The sequence below is a fragment of the Taeniopygia guttata genome, chromosome 5 (genome assembly GCF_048771995.1).
Source record: "Taeniopygia guttata chromosome 5, bTaeGut7.mat, whole genome shotgun sequence".
In the NCBI taxonomy this organism is placed as follows: Eukaryota; Metazoa; Chordata; class Aves; order Passeriformes; family Estrildidae; genus Taeniopygia; species Taeniopygia guttata.
Window position 1 is genome coordinate 61596575 of NC_133030.1, and position 13891 is coordinate 61610465.

At 46.2% G+C, this 13891-nt stretch overlaps 1 protein-coding gene across 1 annotated transcript; it reads right to left on the minus strand.

Moving 5' to 3' along the window:
- Nucleotides 1–997: 997 nt before the first annotated feature.
- On the minus strand, nt 998–13547 carry MAPK1IP1L (mitogen-activated protein kinase 1 interacting protein 1 like). The gene is made up of 4 exons (XM_002200405.7): nt 13414–13547; nt 5364–5391; nt 4120–4833; nt 998–3690 (listed from the first exon to the last, which is right to left on the minus strand). The coding sequence occupies exons 2-4, from the start codon at nt 5385–5387 to the stop codon at nt 3679–3681; spliced, it is 750 nt and encodes a 249-aa protein (XP_002200441.5). The 5' UTR covers nt 5388–5391; nt 13414–13547; the 3' UTR covers nt 998–3678.
- Nucleotides 13548–13891: the final 344 nt, after the last annotated feature.

The window sequence follows — 13891 nt, forward strand, 5'->3', positions numbered from 1 at the left end:
CTGTGCCAGGGCTGGACCATTCTTTCCAGGAGGAAATTTTCTCTAACATCCAATCTAAACCTCCCCCAGTGCATTTTAATTCCCTCTCATCCTGTCCCTTGTTCCCTGGGAGCAGAGCCCAGACTGCACCCAGGGAGTTGTGCAGATCCAGAAGGTTCCCCCGAGCCTCCTTTTCTCCAGGCTGAGCCCCTTTCCCAGCTCCCTCCCAGGATTTGGTCCCCCAAAAATATTAAACTGAAGTCTTCTGGGTCTGCAGGGCAGCAATTAACATAATTGCATCTGCATGGCCATGTCTCAACTGATGCACTGGAATTGCAGACAGAATTCATTTGAGAAATCAGAGGAAGGGACAATCCCACAGCTGAACAGTCAGGATAAAGCACTGCCCACACACTGCACTGTTCTATTAACAGATGGAAGGATTGTTTTTGGACCATGGACTAAAATGAGCTTTTCTCAAGCCTTAAGTGGATAAATAATTTTGTTTATATTATTTCCTGTTCACTGCTGCCATCTCCACCTTCCCTGAAGGGTGAAGGTGTGAAGCAAGGCAGCAGGATTGGCCAGCTCATTGTGAACTGCTCTGCAAGCCAATACATGGAAATGCAGCCACAAGTAATGCCCAAATTTAGTAGTTCACACTGATGCCAAGCCTTGGAGTTTTTGTTATTCGCTTTATCCCATCAAACTCCTGGGAAGTGTGCAAGAACAGGGGTTTGGGGGTCACTTACCACATCCACGTGTGTCAATCTGGCACAGGAATAGTTCAGAGGCAGGGAAAACACACACACAACTCTTCACAGGTACAAGCCAGTCCCATTCCTCCTCTGGAATGAGCCAGATCAGATCTTTTCTCTCCTAATTACCAAGGAATTTGTGAACAGGCAGTACCTGGGGCTGACAAGCTACACCAGAGCCATGGTCGCATCCACATTTAATATCCCTTATGTACAGGCTGCAAATACCACAAAAGGAAGAGGAAAAACACTCACAGAAGTCAAGTAATTCTGATTTTATATTCAGGCTTTGCAAATCAAGGATGTCCTATTTTTACTATTCATTCAAGGCAAAAGTCTACACAGGCATGTCAAAAGCAGGAATTGAAAAACAGTGAACACAACAGTCTTGAAAATACGTTTAATGTCTAATCTTATACAAAAGTGACAGCATTTTCAAAAAAATATCAAATCCTGTATTTATAGCTTCTCACTATCATACAGCAATATTTGTTTCATCTAAAGAAAATACAGCAGCAGGTGATAATCTATACTTTAAAGATGTGATTGCTTATATTTTGTATTGTAAACAAATGCAGTATGTCAACCTCAAAGCACAAGTCAAAACTAACTCCTCAGCAATTGAACTCAAAATGATGCATAGAAATGTACAAATTCCATTGCAAAAGCTTCAGGCCAGAAGTTGCTCACACTTGACATAACATGTGATAAAGTTACTACACGGTATATAGTGACACCTTGAGTTTTTACACAATAGATTAACAGGAATACCCTTTTCACTGCTATGCAAAGAACTCTGCTCACAAAAACAAAGGGGTTATGAAACAGTTTTCATGACCTCAAGAAATACGAATATACATTGAAAAACATCCCATATATATTGAATTTTAGCCTAAATGTTCCAGTAATAAATCCTGCCTATTTCAGGAAGAACCTAGAAGTCTAGTTACTTTTACAAAACCCCTTTCCAAAAATCATTACTTGCTACTTTTGCTTTATCCTTTCCTACCTCTTCCCATTCCCTGCAGAGACATATGGCCAGTGCAATTCCAACTGGAGGGCTGCTACTGCATGATCCATTCATTTGGAATAAATGTTTTTTCATTACAATGATTTACAGTCTAAGGCTGCAGGTATCAAAAAAGCACTTAAGCAAATGCAGTCAATGTTGCTTATGTTAATTTTTAATTAGTCTTGCCAAGTCTGCTAGGGGGGCAACTGGGGGTTTTTTTAAGGTTAGTGAAGACTTGCACTTTTGGTTCTCATTCCAAGGGTTAAGTTGCTGGGGTTGAAGTTGAAGTGTTAAAATATTTTTGTTCAGCTCCAGTATTATCTTCCTAAAATAAAAAATAGACATTCCTTTGCTATCAGCTTTCATGACGTTGGATTAAAGCAGCCACAGCTCATCTGGCTGCTTTCTCCTGCAAAAATATTGTAGGACTTTGCCATAAAGGCTACGACCACCAAGGAGCATCACCACCAGGTCACCCCATGTGCTTTTAGAGCGTCATCACATGCATGCAGGAAGCCACGAAAGTACTGGAAGAGAATTAACTCGTGTTCACAGTTCCATGATACAAAGATTCCCTAATGAGCTACCATGTGAAGCAAAATCTGTTCCTAATTCTACCCACAGAGGCTAAGTCAGGAGATCCCCAGCTGGGGAGGAAACAAACTGTCCGTGGTCCAAGTGTAGGCCATGAAGTACCACCAAGAGACGTGGCTGTGTCTCGGCAAACCCCTCGGATGTGCTTGGCACAGATATGGCAAGAACACGAAAACTTAGGGCAGTGCCCCTGGGGAGAGGCAGCTGCACAGCAGTGCACAGGCTTCCTGACATTCAATTTCTCCCAAATTCCTCCTACTCCGTGAGGTATGCAGACACCCAGCTGGGAACAGAGGGCTGCTCCCAGGGACAGCAAACGAGGAGAGCCCCTCGTGCCCAACAGCGGCAGCGAGGATCTCTGTCGTGACACGGCTGTGCCAAAAAACTGCTGGGAAGGGAATGCTCAGGTTGGGTTTTAAGCTCAAGTTCAGTTTCCAGGGACTCTGAAAAAGCCTGCCAGGTTCACACAACCCAGCAGCCAAGTCAAATTTGAAATGACTAGAACCCAGGTCAGAAATAGGGAAGTACCTACGTGGGGATCAGTTTCTCTTTACACAGACCAAGCCAAACTTCCAACCACCACAGAATGAGAACTGGCAACAGGATGTCCTCATTTGCATGCATAAAACTCACATTTTGCTGATTCAAAGTTAACTGCACATCCAGGTTATTTCATTTGCACAGGAATGCCTGTTTGTGAACACCAACAGTGTGCTGACATGTCACACCAAGGCTTCCAAACGTGGCTCTTCTCTTCCGTAGTCCCAGACCGAGCAATTGGTTTGAGTATGTACAAAATGCTGAGAAAACCTTCGAGTTCACATGCTCTGTCTTGTTAGTTTGAATTACTGTAGCACGTCCAAAAATTAGGTTTCTTGACTAAAATGTTGAAACACTTTCTCTATTGACTTTTTAGAATAACCTGAAAATAGACAAAATATGACTATCCATCCGTTCAACGACCAGCAGGAGTCTGGCAGCGAGACTTAAAGCATTAATGGAAATTTAAGAATTAACTTTTTTTAATTCCGTGGGCCTGATTCTTTATAATCCTTACATGGCAACTCCTGTTTTTCCAAGGAATACTTGCCAACATAAGAACCACAGGTGTGTTAGTTGATTTCTTCTCTTTGTATTTCACTTGATTAAACCAAATAATTATGCCAGCATATGAGCAAGGTAAATTGATGTAAACTGCTCCTTCATACCTCAAATGCACATACAAGAGGCAATATTCTTCGTAGCCCCATACATTACTGAAACAAAAACTGTAAAAATCTCTGTAAGTAGTGGATGAAGGTGGAAAACTACAGTATTTTGTTGCCCAGAACGTATTCAGCGGTAAGGCTGCAAGAGAAAATAAGTCATGGTCAATACAGGCTTTTCACACAGCAGTTCATTCACAGTTACCAATATTGTTAATTAATCACAAATTCATCCTTATATTTTGTTACTCCCTTCCTATTGCTCTATCAGCAAGTTCTCTCAGTGAAAGAGATGAGAATATTTTCTGTTTCAGAATTATTACAATGCTTTCCCCCCCTTTTTTGGCTTTCAGAGTGTTTCCAAGACCACTGTAACGTGAGACAATAACATAATTTAGCCATTCTGGTATATTTAATATTTAACAAGTTGCTGCTATCCCACTGACTCGAGGAATAAAACTTGAGGTGTGCTGGGACTCCCTACCTGCACTAACAGGTTTTACGCTACCGAATTTCCCCACTTAAAAGTGAAACACTTTAGAGTAATTTGAGACCAAAGTGAAATACTCACATGGGGACCACCAGGCATTGATGGAGCACCAGCAGGACCAGATGGCACTTGAAAAGGATTAGGGGGCGTAGGATATAGTCCTGGAGCTGGGTATGATCCTGTGGGTGGGGGGAATGGCCCGGGCGGTGACGGTCCCCACGTTCCGGGCGGGACCGTACCCCACGGTACTGTCGGCGCGGCCCCTGGAGTCTGGGTAGGAGCGGAATATGGCCCTGGGGGTGGATATGGCATGCTGGGAGCAGGATACTGCCCTCCCATTGTTGGTCCCCATGCCCCAGAGGGCATGGATCCCCATGGCCCAACAGGAGCAGGAGGTGCAGCTGGCTCTGTTGGACCTCCGTAAGGTCGTGGAAGCTCTGGAAAGGGCATATTTGGTGGAGGATACTGCCCTGGCGGGACAGGACCTGGCACAGTTGGGGGTGGATATGGACCACCAGGAGGAGGGCAGGAGGGTCCAGTAGGAGGAGGAGGAAATGGAGCAGGCGGTCCCGGGGGCATTGAAGGATACATTCCCGTGGGAGGAGGTCCGAAGGGCACGCTGGAAGCCGATGTGTTTGGTGGCAGTCCCGTTGGAGTCATAGGGGGGGCGCTGGGGTTATTCCAAGGGTTGGAAGCCGGCCAGCCCTGCGGAGGCTGCCCGGGCTGCTGGCCAGGCTTGCTGCTGCTCACTTTGGAGGTTTTAGCGGGCGACTGGTCTGGTAAAGCATCTGCCAACTGAAAGACAAAGCGGCGGTGAGAACGGAATGTGCGGGCCGGAATTCCGGAATTCCCGGCTGCAGACATCCCCCCACCGCCTCCCTCTGCCGGAGGGAGGAGAAGAGCTCTGGGGGCTGCACAGAGATGATTACATTCATTTTTGTGCAGCTCCTGTCACTAAGGCAGCAGAGGCATTCTGACAGGCCGCAGTTAAAAAGGCAGAGATAAAAGGCGAGCCACCACACGGAACAACAGGCAGCTGCGGCACAAACCTGCAAACATTTCCCTAGATTTCCATTACAACTATCCTGATGCCAGGAAAGCACAGCTCCTTTGTTAATGTCACAGGAGAGAACCCACGAGGCACCCAGCAGCTTCCGATGTTTAGTCCAGGGATTGCTACATCTACCCAAAAGGAAAACACCACACTGCGACACAGAGGAAAATCTCTCAGCTGTCAGCTCCCCTTTTCCTTCAAAAAACTACGTCAGCTTTTGGAATAATCAACACAACTGGCTGATCTTCAGGAAAGAAAAACTGTTACTTACCGAAAAATCATCAGTTCCAGACATTGTGCTGAAAAGTAAGGTAAGATAAAGTGAAATTTGTTGAAAATAATAAAGGTATTTTTAAGCAAGACTAAATGAGACATGGACATTTGTCTCATTCGGAGCACAGCAGGTGCTGAACCAGCAGCACCTCGTGGTGCCTTGGTTCCAGAGCCTGTGGCCCACACCAGCTCCTGGAGCACGGATCAGAGTGATCAGTGCTGGTGGACACCTGTGCCAGGTGTTGCTTTGGGGATCTCCAGTTAGTGAGATAATAGGAATAAATTTCCTCTTTGTATTTCAGCCCTGGGTTTATTGCTGTCCCAGCTGCTTCGCTGTGCTCTCAGAGTGACCCAAACCTTTCTCTGGATAAAGTTCCCATGAAAAGGAAAGCCCTGAGCCTCCACCTGCCTCCTCTCAGACAGGTGTAACGTGGGTCACAGGTGTAAATGGGTCACGTTGCAATAGGAAAAAATATTTTAAGCATTCCTATGGAGCCTGCCCAGACCTGGGATGCCTGGGAAGGATTCCAGGTGTTTTCTAAACTGAGATTGGGAAAAGGCAGAGCAGGATTCTTGTGGGTGAAGTCAATGCCTCTAAACCAAAACATGATTAAATCAGAGAATCACCAAATGGTTTGGGTTGGAAGGGACATTAAAGATCACCTAGTTACAACACTCTGCCATGGGCAGGGACACCTTCACCTATTCCAGGGTGCTCCAACCCTGTCCAACCTGGCCTTGGACACTTCCAGGGATTCAGGGGCAGCCACAGCTTCTCTGGCAACCTGTGCCAGGGCCTCCCCACGCCCAGAATTCTTCCCAATATCCCATCCATCCCTGCCCTCTGGCACTGGGAGCCATTCCCTGTGTCCTGTCCCTCCATCCCTTGTCCCCAGTCCCTCTCCAGCTCTCCTGGAGCCCCTTCAGGCCCTCCCTGGAGCTTCTCCTCTCCAGGTGAGCACCCCCAGCTCTCCCAGCCTGCCTCCAGCCCTTGGAACCTCCTCTGGATTTGTCCCAACAGGTCCATGTCCTTCTGATGTTGGGGACCTCAGAACTGGAATCACACAGATCTTATTGCCAAAAGTAAAAGAACTATAGCTTGCTGATGGTTTATCCCTCCAATTATTTCAGAATAAATAACAACACCAAGGGCAAAGTTTTTATTTGCATTCACCAACTCCAGTAATTGACTGCAGAGGTGTCACTAATACGTATCCAGCTTCCAACCTCTCCACACTTCCAAATAAACAGGCACCAAAAAATACCAATGAGACATATTATCACATAACCAGAGGTGAAGAACTGTTAAAAAGATTACCATGAGCAGCCAAAATGTTTTAGGGAGAGTGCAGGAGCCAGAAAGGAACATAAGAGGAGGAAAAATGTAAAAGACAAGTTGGTTCCCACAAAACACAATTCTTCTATTTCCCTTGTGGATGGTGAAGAACTGACTTCTAAGACAGAGAATGGTCTCAGGGATGGAGGTTTGCACAGAAAGCCCAAATCAAACAGGTTTATAAGCTCCCTTAGGTTAATATATGTCCACATTATTTACATTTTACTCCCTCAGGTTAATATATATCCACATTACATTATACTATTAATACAATCTCTGAAGCTGTATTTTGAGTTTGTTACTATCTACACAACCTCCTGACCTCAGGACAGCTCTGGATCAGGGGCCCTTCAGCTCAGCATCCCATTTTATTTTAACAGTGCCCAGTAGAGAAGAACAAGAACAGGAATGACATTCACCCCAACACTTCAGTGATTCCAATCTCAGCCAATTCCTAAGCTGTAGACAATTTCCATGGAATAATAACCCTCAAATAATTCCTTTTCCACAAACACATCCAGTTTCCTCACTTAGATGAGGGGATGTCTCATTTGCCCACTTCAAAGTTGTTCCTACAACACCCACTGGCAAGGCACTCCACAGGCTGCTATTTGTTGCACAAAAGCCACCTCCTTTTTTTTGTTCTAAACCTGGATTTTACTATTTTCACTTGTTGCTCCTTTATTCTTGCAGCTGAGGAAATCAGCAAGTCTGTTCTTACCCACCCTGCCCATGCTGATCATTATCCTACAGATTTTTACCTTTTTTTTCCATTTCTCCTTTCTCCAGGCTGAGTTCCAGCTCATCCCCCCTGACCCTTGTGCAGCAGCTCTTCCCTACCTTTCATTATTTTCCCTGCTTCAATTTGAGGCTTTTCCAAGCCTTTTGTATCTTTTGGGATGAATGACAAGAAAGAACCGCAGAGAATTGAAGACGTGGGATAACCATTGATTTATACAGTACTGTAATTATGCTCTGGTTTGTCTTCTATTTCCTTCCTAATACTTCTTCATTTTTCAGCTGCTTTTAGATCCCTATGGAACCGACACTTCTGTGGCAATATTTCACTCCTCAGTGTCAAGGGTCAGCCCAGTATTTTATATGTGAAATTATATGCACCACTCTACATTTATCTACTCTGAATTACAGCAGATTTATTGCCATTGAATTATTTCTGCCAATTTATTACCTAATCCTTACTTTCCTGAATGGCTTTGTATCAACAAGACAGTGCTCATCTCATTTCCCAAGTTATTTATGACCACATGGAACAACCCAGACCTCTGTGGAAACACAGTGAACTTTTCAAGTTACACCTAATAATTTAAATAACCCTTTTAAAAAATACCTAGTCATTTTAAATAAACCTTTCAAGAAATACCTAGTAATTTAAATAAACCTGTCAAGAAACACCTAATAAATGAAATAAACCTTTTAAGAAATATGTATCTACAAAGTTGATGGAATTCAGTGCCTAATTACACGAATACAAAGGTTTGTTAAAACTCCTGTATTAATTTATAAAAGCAGTAGTTCTTTCAAGTAAGGACTCTGTCTCAGATCAAGGACTATTTGTTTGAAATTGAGAAACTAAGTGAACTACATCAGGGAAGTGGTTTCTGCTCCTGTTATTAACAGCTCAGCTGTCTGAGACATATCTACCACAAACTCAATTTCTCTTCAAGAAATACCTCTTCTGCTAAGAATTCATTCATTTTTGCAATTAACCACACTCAGTAAGTTGACAGGGGATTTTGGGTGGCACTGTAGTTAAATTTACCACCATGGACAGAGAAGCTATTTTTCATAAACCCAAAAATAAAGGAAAACAATAATTACTATACAGACAAGTACAAAAAATCTTTTACATACATGCACAGATTATAACAATCATCATAATCAGGTTATTAAAAAAACCACCAAAACAGGTCAAGAGAATCTTCATTTCTTTAGGCAGATGGAGAGATGGGATAAAACCAACTGAAAACCAGATCTACACAGACTGAAAATAGTCCACAGAAGAAGTTGGAACATTTGCTGCGAGGGAGAGAAGGAAGAGAAGAAATGAAACTAAAGGAGAACTCAGAAGAAAATCCTGTGATCTGTCACAAAAGTGTCAGAGAAGAGTAAATTCAAGTCAAGCAGTGGGTGAATATGGTTGAAACAGGCCTGCTTCCCAAATATTAGATCAGTTAGTAGATAATTCCCAAATATTTCTGTGCCATGAAAATGAAGAGAACAATTCTGCTGCATGATTTATGAAAAAAAAAATAAAGAAAAAAGGAAGAAAATAAAAGTAGTTAAGCATAACTTAAATGAGATTTAGTGGCTTTTTTACTTTGGCAAGCAGACAAGAGCAACATTTGTTGGCAACATTTGGGATAACTGAGCCCATGCCAAGCATGTCAAGGATCCTCCTGCAGAAAGGATGCCCTATTTCAGGGATGTTTTTTAAACAGACATTTAATCTGGGTACTGCCACCTTCATTTCATAAAAAAGAAACTGAAATTACCCTTAACATTCAGACAACATATGAACTCATCTGAGCTTAAATCTGGAATCTATATTCCATTCAGGTTGTTCAACACTAGTTCAAGAATTTCAGTCAAAACCTTACAGAATATCAATTATATTATTACAATTATTGCCCAAGGCATTCACATGCTCACCAATCAGACTCAGAGACAGTGTCAGACAGAAGACCTCCAGTAACTAAATTTTAAAGCCCCTCCAGGTCACACATGGACTCAATATTTTAGGAAAAAAAAAAAAAAACAAAAAACAAAACCACAATGAATGGTGGGTTGATGGGATTTTTAGAGTCATTAGAATTAACAAATGGACTCCTGAATTAACCAATTATACCAATGGACTCCTGAATTAACTGATTATCTCTTGAAGCTTTCCTGGTGCACAGGCACTGATATCAGCAGAGAAACCCATTCATGTAACAGACATTCATTCTGCCACATTTAAATTCTACTCTAAATTATCTTCCCTGCAGTTGGGATGAAGAAAGAACAAATGGAAGGAAGGTTCAGGAGTTGAAGTTATTTGGCAGGGAGCAGAAAGACAACAGGGCTGGCAGCATTCAGAGTGAAGTCCTGCTTGCATCCACTGTGCTGTAAGATAAGATTCCCTTTGTTTTCTGAAGGCCAACGCCCCTGGAAACATCTCTGGCTTCCCAGAGGCTGCCAGCTCCTGCTCTGCTGGTCAGGGCAGCACCTCTCAGCACCAAAGTGAAGCCAGGGATGGACAGAGATGATCAGTGCCTGCAAAAAAAAAAAAGGCTGCCAGGGGCTGAGTCCCTCTCAGCCTTTATCCTGAAGAACCATGAGAGGCAAGAAGGACTCTCAGAAAGCAAAACCTTCAGGCCACAGGCCAAAGCCTCCTGGATATCCCCATCAGCTGCTCCCAAAAATGACCAGCAGGTAGGTGAGATGAGTGAGGTTGCCCTGGGAAGAGAGAAAGGCTGGGGAGCACAATTCCAAGCCAGCTCTGGCAGGAGAGCTGTTCCAAGAGTGTTCCCATGCAGGAGTGACTCTCAGGGAGGTCTGTGAATCGCCTGTTTCTGGCAGCCTGGTGCCTCGTGTGCCGTGCTAAATCCGTCCTGCTGAACAGCTTCCACGACAAACCAGCTCCACGCTGGTTTTTCGGCTTTAACCCCCTTGGATTGCATCCATCTCACTGAAACTATGGGTGTAGTAGCAAATTTTCCCCATGCTTTTGCCTTTCCTGGCTTTTATCCACCATCAGTCCTTACAGACCCTCATTAGGAAGAGCTATGCAAAGCACTTTTTCTAACCCAAAACTAAGCATCAACTAATCTCCTTTTTTTTTTTTTTCTTGAGTTGTATGACATGATTCCAACACTTGATGTGCCAGATTTAGTTCCTGTCTCCAGGATCATCTTTCAAACACAGAAGAAGGTTTTTCTGGATATGCAACAGGCTGTGCTGCATTTCCACTGGGTGGCACGGCTGCCTCGGCAGAGAGGTTCCTTTGTCACTCTGACATGACTAATTCCTACCAGCATCACCTCATCCACAACAGGATTTCTGCCCACATAAGTGTAACTACCCAACATAGCACCCGGAGAAAATGGAAGAGACACCAAGTCTTTGACGGCTTCTAAATGTTTTCTAAAATATGCAAATTCCTGCAGCTTCAGGCGTTAAATATCAACACTTCAGAGTCGGCCTTTAGAGAATCCCAGAAGGGTTTGGGTTGGAAGGGACCTTAAAGCTCCCCTTGTTCCACCCCCTGCCATGGCAGGGACACCTTCCTCCACAAGAGCAGGTTGGTCCAAGGCCCATCCACTTCCAGGGATGCAGGACAGCCACAGCTTCTCTGGGCACCCTGTGCCAGGTTCTTACCACCCTCATGGACAAGAATTCCTTCCCAATCTCCCATCCATCCCCATCCTCTGGCAGTAGGAGCCATTCCCTGTGTCCTGTCCCTCCATCCCTTGTCCCCAGTCCCTCTCCAGCTCTCCTGGAGCCCCTTCAGGCCCTGCAAGGGGCTCTGAGCTCTGCCTGGAGCTTCTCCTCTCCAGGTGAGCACTCCCAGCTCTCCCAGCCTGCCTCCAGCCCTTGGAGCATCTCCATGATTTCCTCTGGATTTGCTCCAGCAGCTCCACCTCCTCCTGATTTTGGGGGCCCCAGAGCTGGACACAACATTCCAGTGGGCTCTGAGGAATCTGGAGCAGAGGGGCAGATTCCTCCCCTCTCCAGGGATCCAGGGGCAGCCACAGCTTCTCTGGGCACCCTGTGCCAGGCCCTCCCCACCCCCACAGAGCAGAATTCCTTCCCAAAATCCCATCCATCCCTGCCCTCTGGCACTGGGAAGCCATTCCCCCCTGCCCTATCACTCCATGCTCTTAAAACAGCCCCTCTCCATCTTTCTTGCAGACTTTCTTCAGGTCCTGGAAGGCCACAATTAGATCACCCAAAGCCTTCTCTTCTCCAAGATGAACCATCCCAGCTCTCCCACCCTTGGTGGCCTCCTCTGGCCCTTTCCCCATCCTTAAAGCCCCCCCAGTGCTCACATACCATAAAATAATTTGGTGTGCCCTGGGTGTTAATCCATGGGGAAAATAAAGTTAATTGACAAACTAAACCAACATCTACATCATCAGTGGCTAGGAGAGTTTTGGATATTTCTGCCCCTTTCCCTGTTTGTTAAAAATGAAAAAACAATGACAAAAGTCAGTTTCTAGATTTTCAGGACAGATGTCTTCAAGACTGACAACCAAATGGTGGCATTTGCTATAAACTGTCAACTACCAGAAAGAAAATAATTCTTCAAAACAGAGGATCTGGCAGTTTCCAGGACCTGTAAAACACAAAGCCATAAGGATCTGTGATCTGTGCCAGCTCTTCACCCTCACCAGGCCCTTCAGTTCTACAGCTGGTCCCCAAACCCAGCAGATGCCCAGCTGGGAGCACAGGGAGGTGCCCTGTTTGTGTGCCAGCTGTGACACTGAGTCAGGGCACAGCAGAGACAATCCCCTGCCACAGATCCCTCCTGTCCACAGCACTCAGCCCTGGGAATCCTGGAAAAGATCTGCTGCTCCAGCAGCCTGCAATGATAAAAACTGATCTTTTAGAGTTGCCTCTAAATTATCTTGAGAGCTACAGAGCCTCACATCACAGAATCCCAGGGTGGTTTGGGGTGGAAGGGACTGACAGTTCATCTCATCCCAGCCCTTGCCATGGCAGGGACACCTTCCAGCATCCCAGGCTGCTCCAATCCCTGTCCAACCTGGCCTTGGGCACTTCCAGGGGCAGCCTCTGTGCTCCTCTGAAGCTTTATCAGCTCAATTACTGTAATTATTTTGGGTGAAATGAACACACTGACTCTGAGGAGTGGCTATCAAACAGCTTCACTGCAGGTTTGTGGTAAAAAAACACCAAACCCACATGTCCCATTCCATCCTGACAAGAAACCCAGACACCTTCCTGCTCCTCAGCAGAGGTTTTTTCCCAGAAAAAAAAACACTTTTCAGGCTTTACACCTGGCACCTTTCTTCAACTGGCACTGTTCAAACGCACTTGGATGAACTCAAGCTTCGAGAATATCCAAAATGCTTCCCAGGGCTGGCCTGATATTCACCACGAATTTTTCCTTCAGCCCCCGATCCCCACAGCTCCCGGGAAGGGCAGTTTCAGGGCGTGTCATTTTGGTTTCAAAAAGACAAAGCAGTCACTTATGTTCTGACACCACTGGCAATAAGGCAGAGAAGCAGATCGCCACCGTTCTCCACGGGATTCACCTGGAAACAAGTTTTCCATCAGGAACAAAACCTGTCAGGTGCCTTAAAAACACGTTAAAATGGGATAAACCAACTTCCCACCAACTCTGACAAAACTGGCTTTCCCCAGCCCTTCCTTAGGGAGGAGGCTTTAAGTTGAAGTCACTTATATGCAATCCACGCTTGATGATGCGCTCATTAATAAATTACGGCCGCACAACGCAAAAAGAATAATAAATAAAAATTTAAAAAACCAAATATTTAACCCAGCGCTGTCACAGAGCCGCCAGGCCCCGCCACCAGCGACCCCCGGTGCTCGGCAGGACGAACCAGCACCGCCCGCCCCCCCGCAGGCGGGGCGGCACCTCCGGGATGTCTGAGCGCGGCCCGGCGGCCCCAGCTCCCCCCCCGCTTCCTCCCGCTCTCCCCGTGCCGGCGGCGGGGCCGGGTGCCGGTACCTGTGAGGGGAGACCGGAGCAGGCCCGGAGCGACGCGGCGGCCGCAGCAGCACCGCCACAGCGACGGTGCACCGGAACCGGAACTGCGTCACGGCGGCCACGCCCACACCGCCACCACCCCCCCCCCTCCGCGCCGCCGCCGCCGCCACACCGGAGGGGCGCGCGCTCGGCCACGCCCCCTCCGCGGTACGGCCACGCCCACCCGTGGCCACGCCCGCCAATGGCCACGCCCCGTCAGTGTCACCGCCCACACAATCTGCATATCAGGCCACGCCCCTCTTACTTAAGAACCGCGCGGGCTGGGCGGGGTCACGTGACTCTTCTCCTGAGGGGCGGGCGCGGCGCCTGAGGGGAACTTGACTGGAGGGCGAGAGTTGCTCTAAAACAGCGTTTCACCACCGTTTTCACCACTTTAATTACAAAAAAAATATAAAATTGTGCCTTGATTTGTCGCCCTCCCTCGTCCGTGAATCAAAAT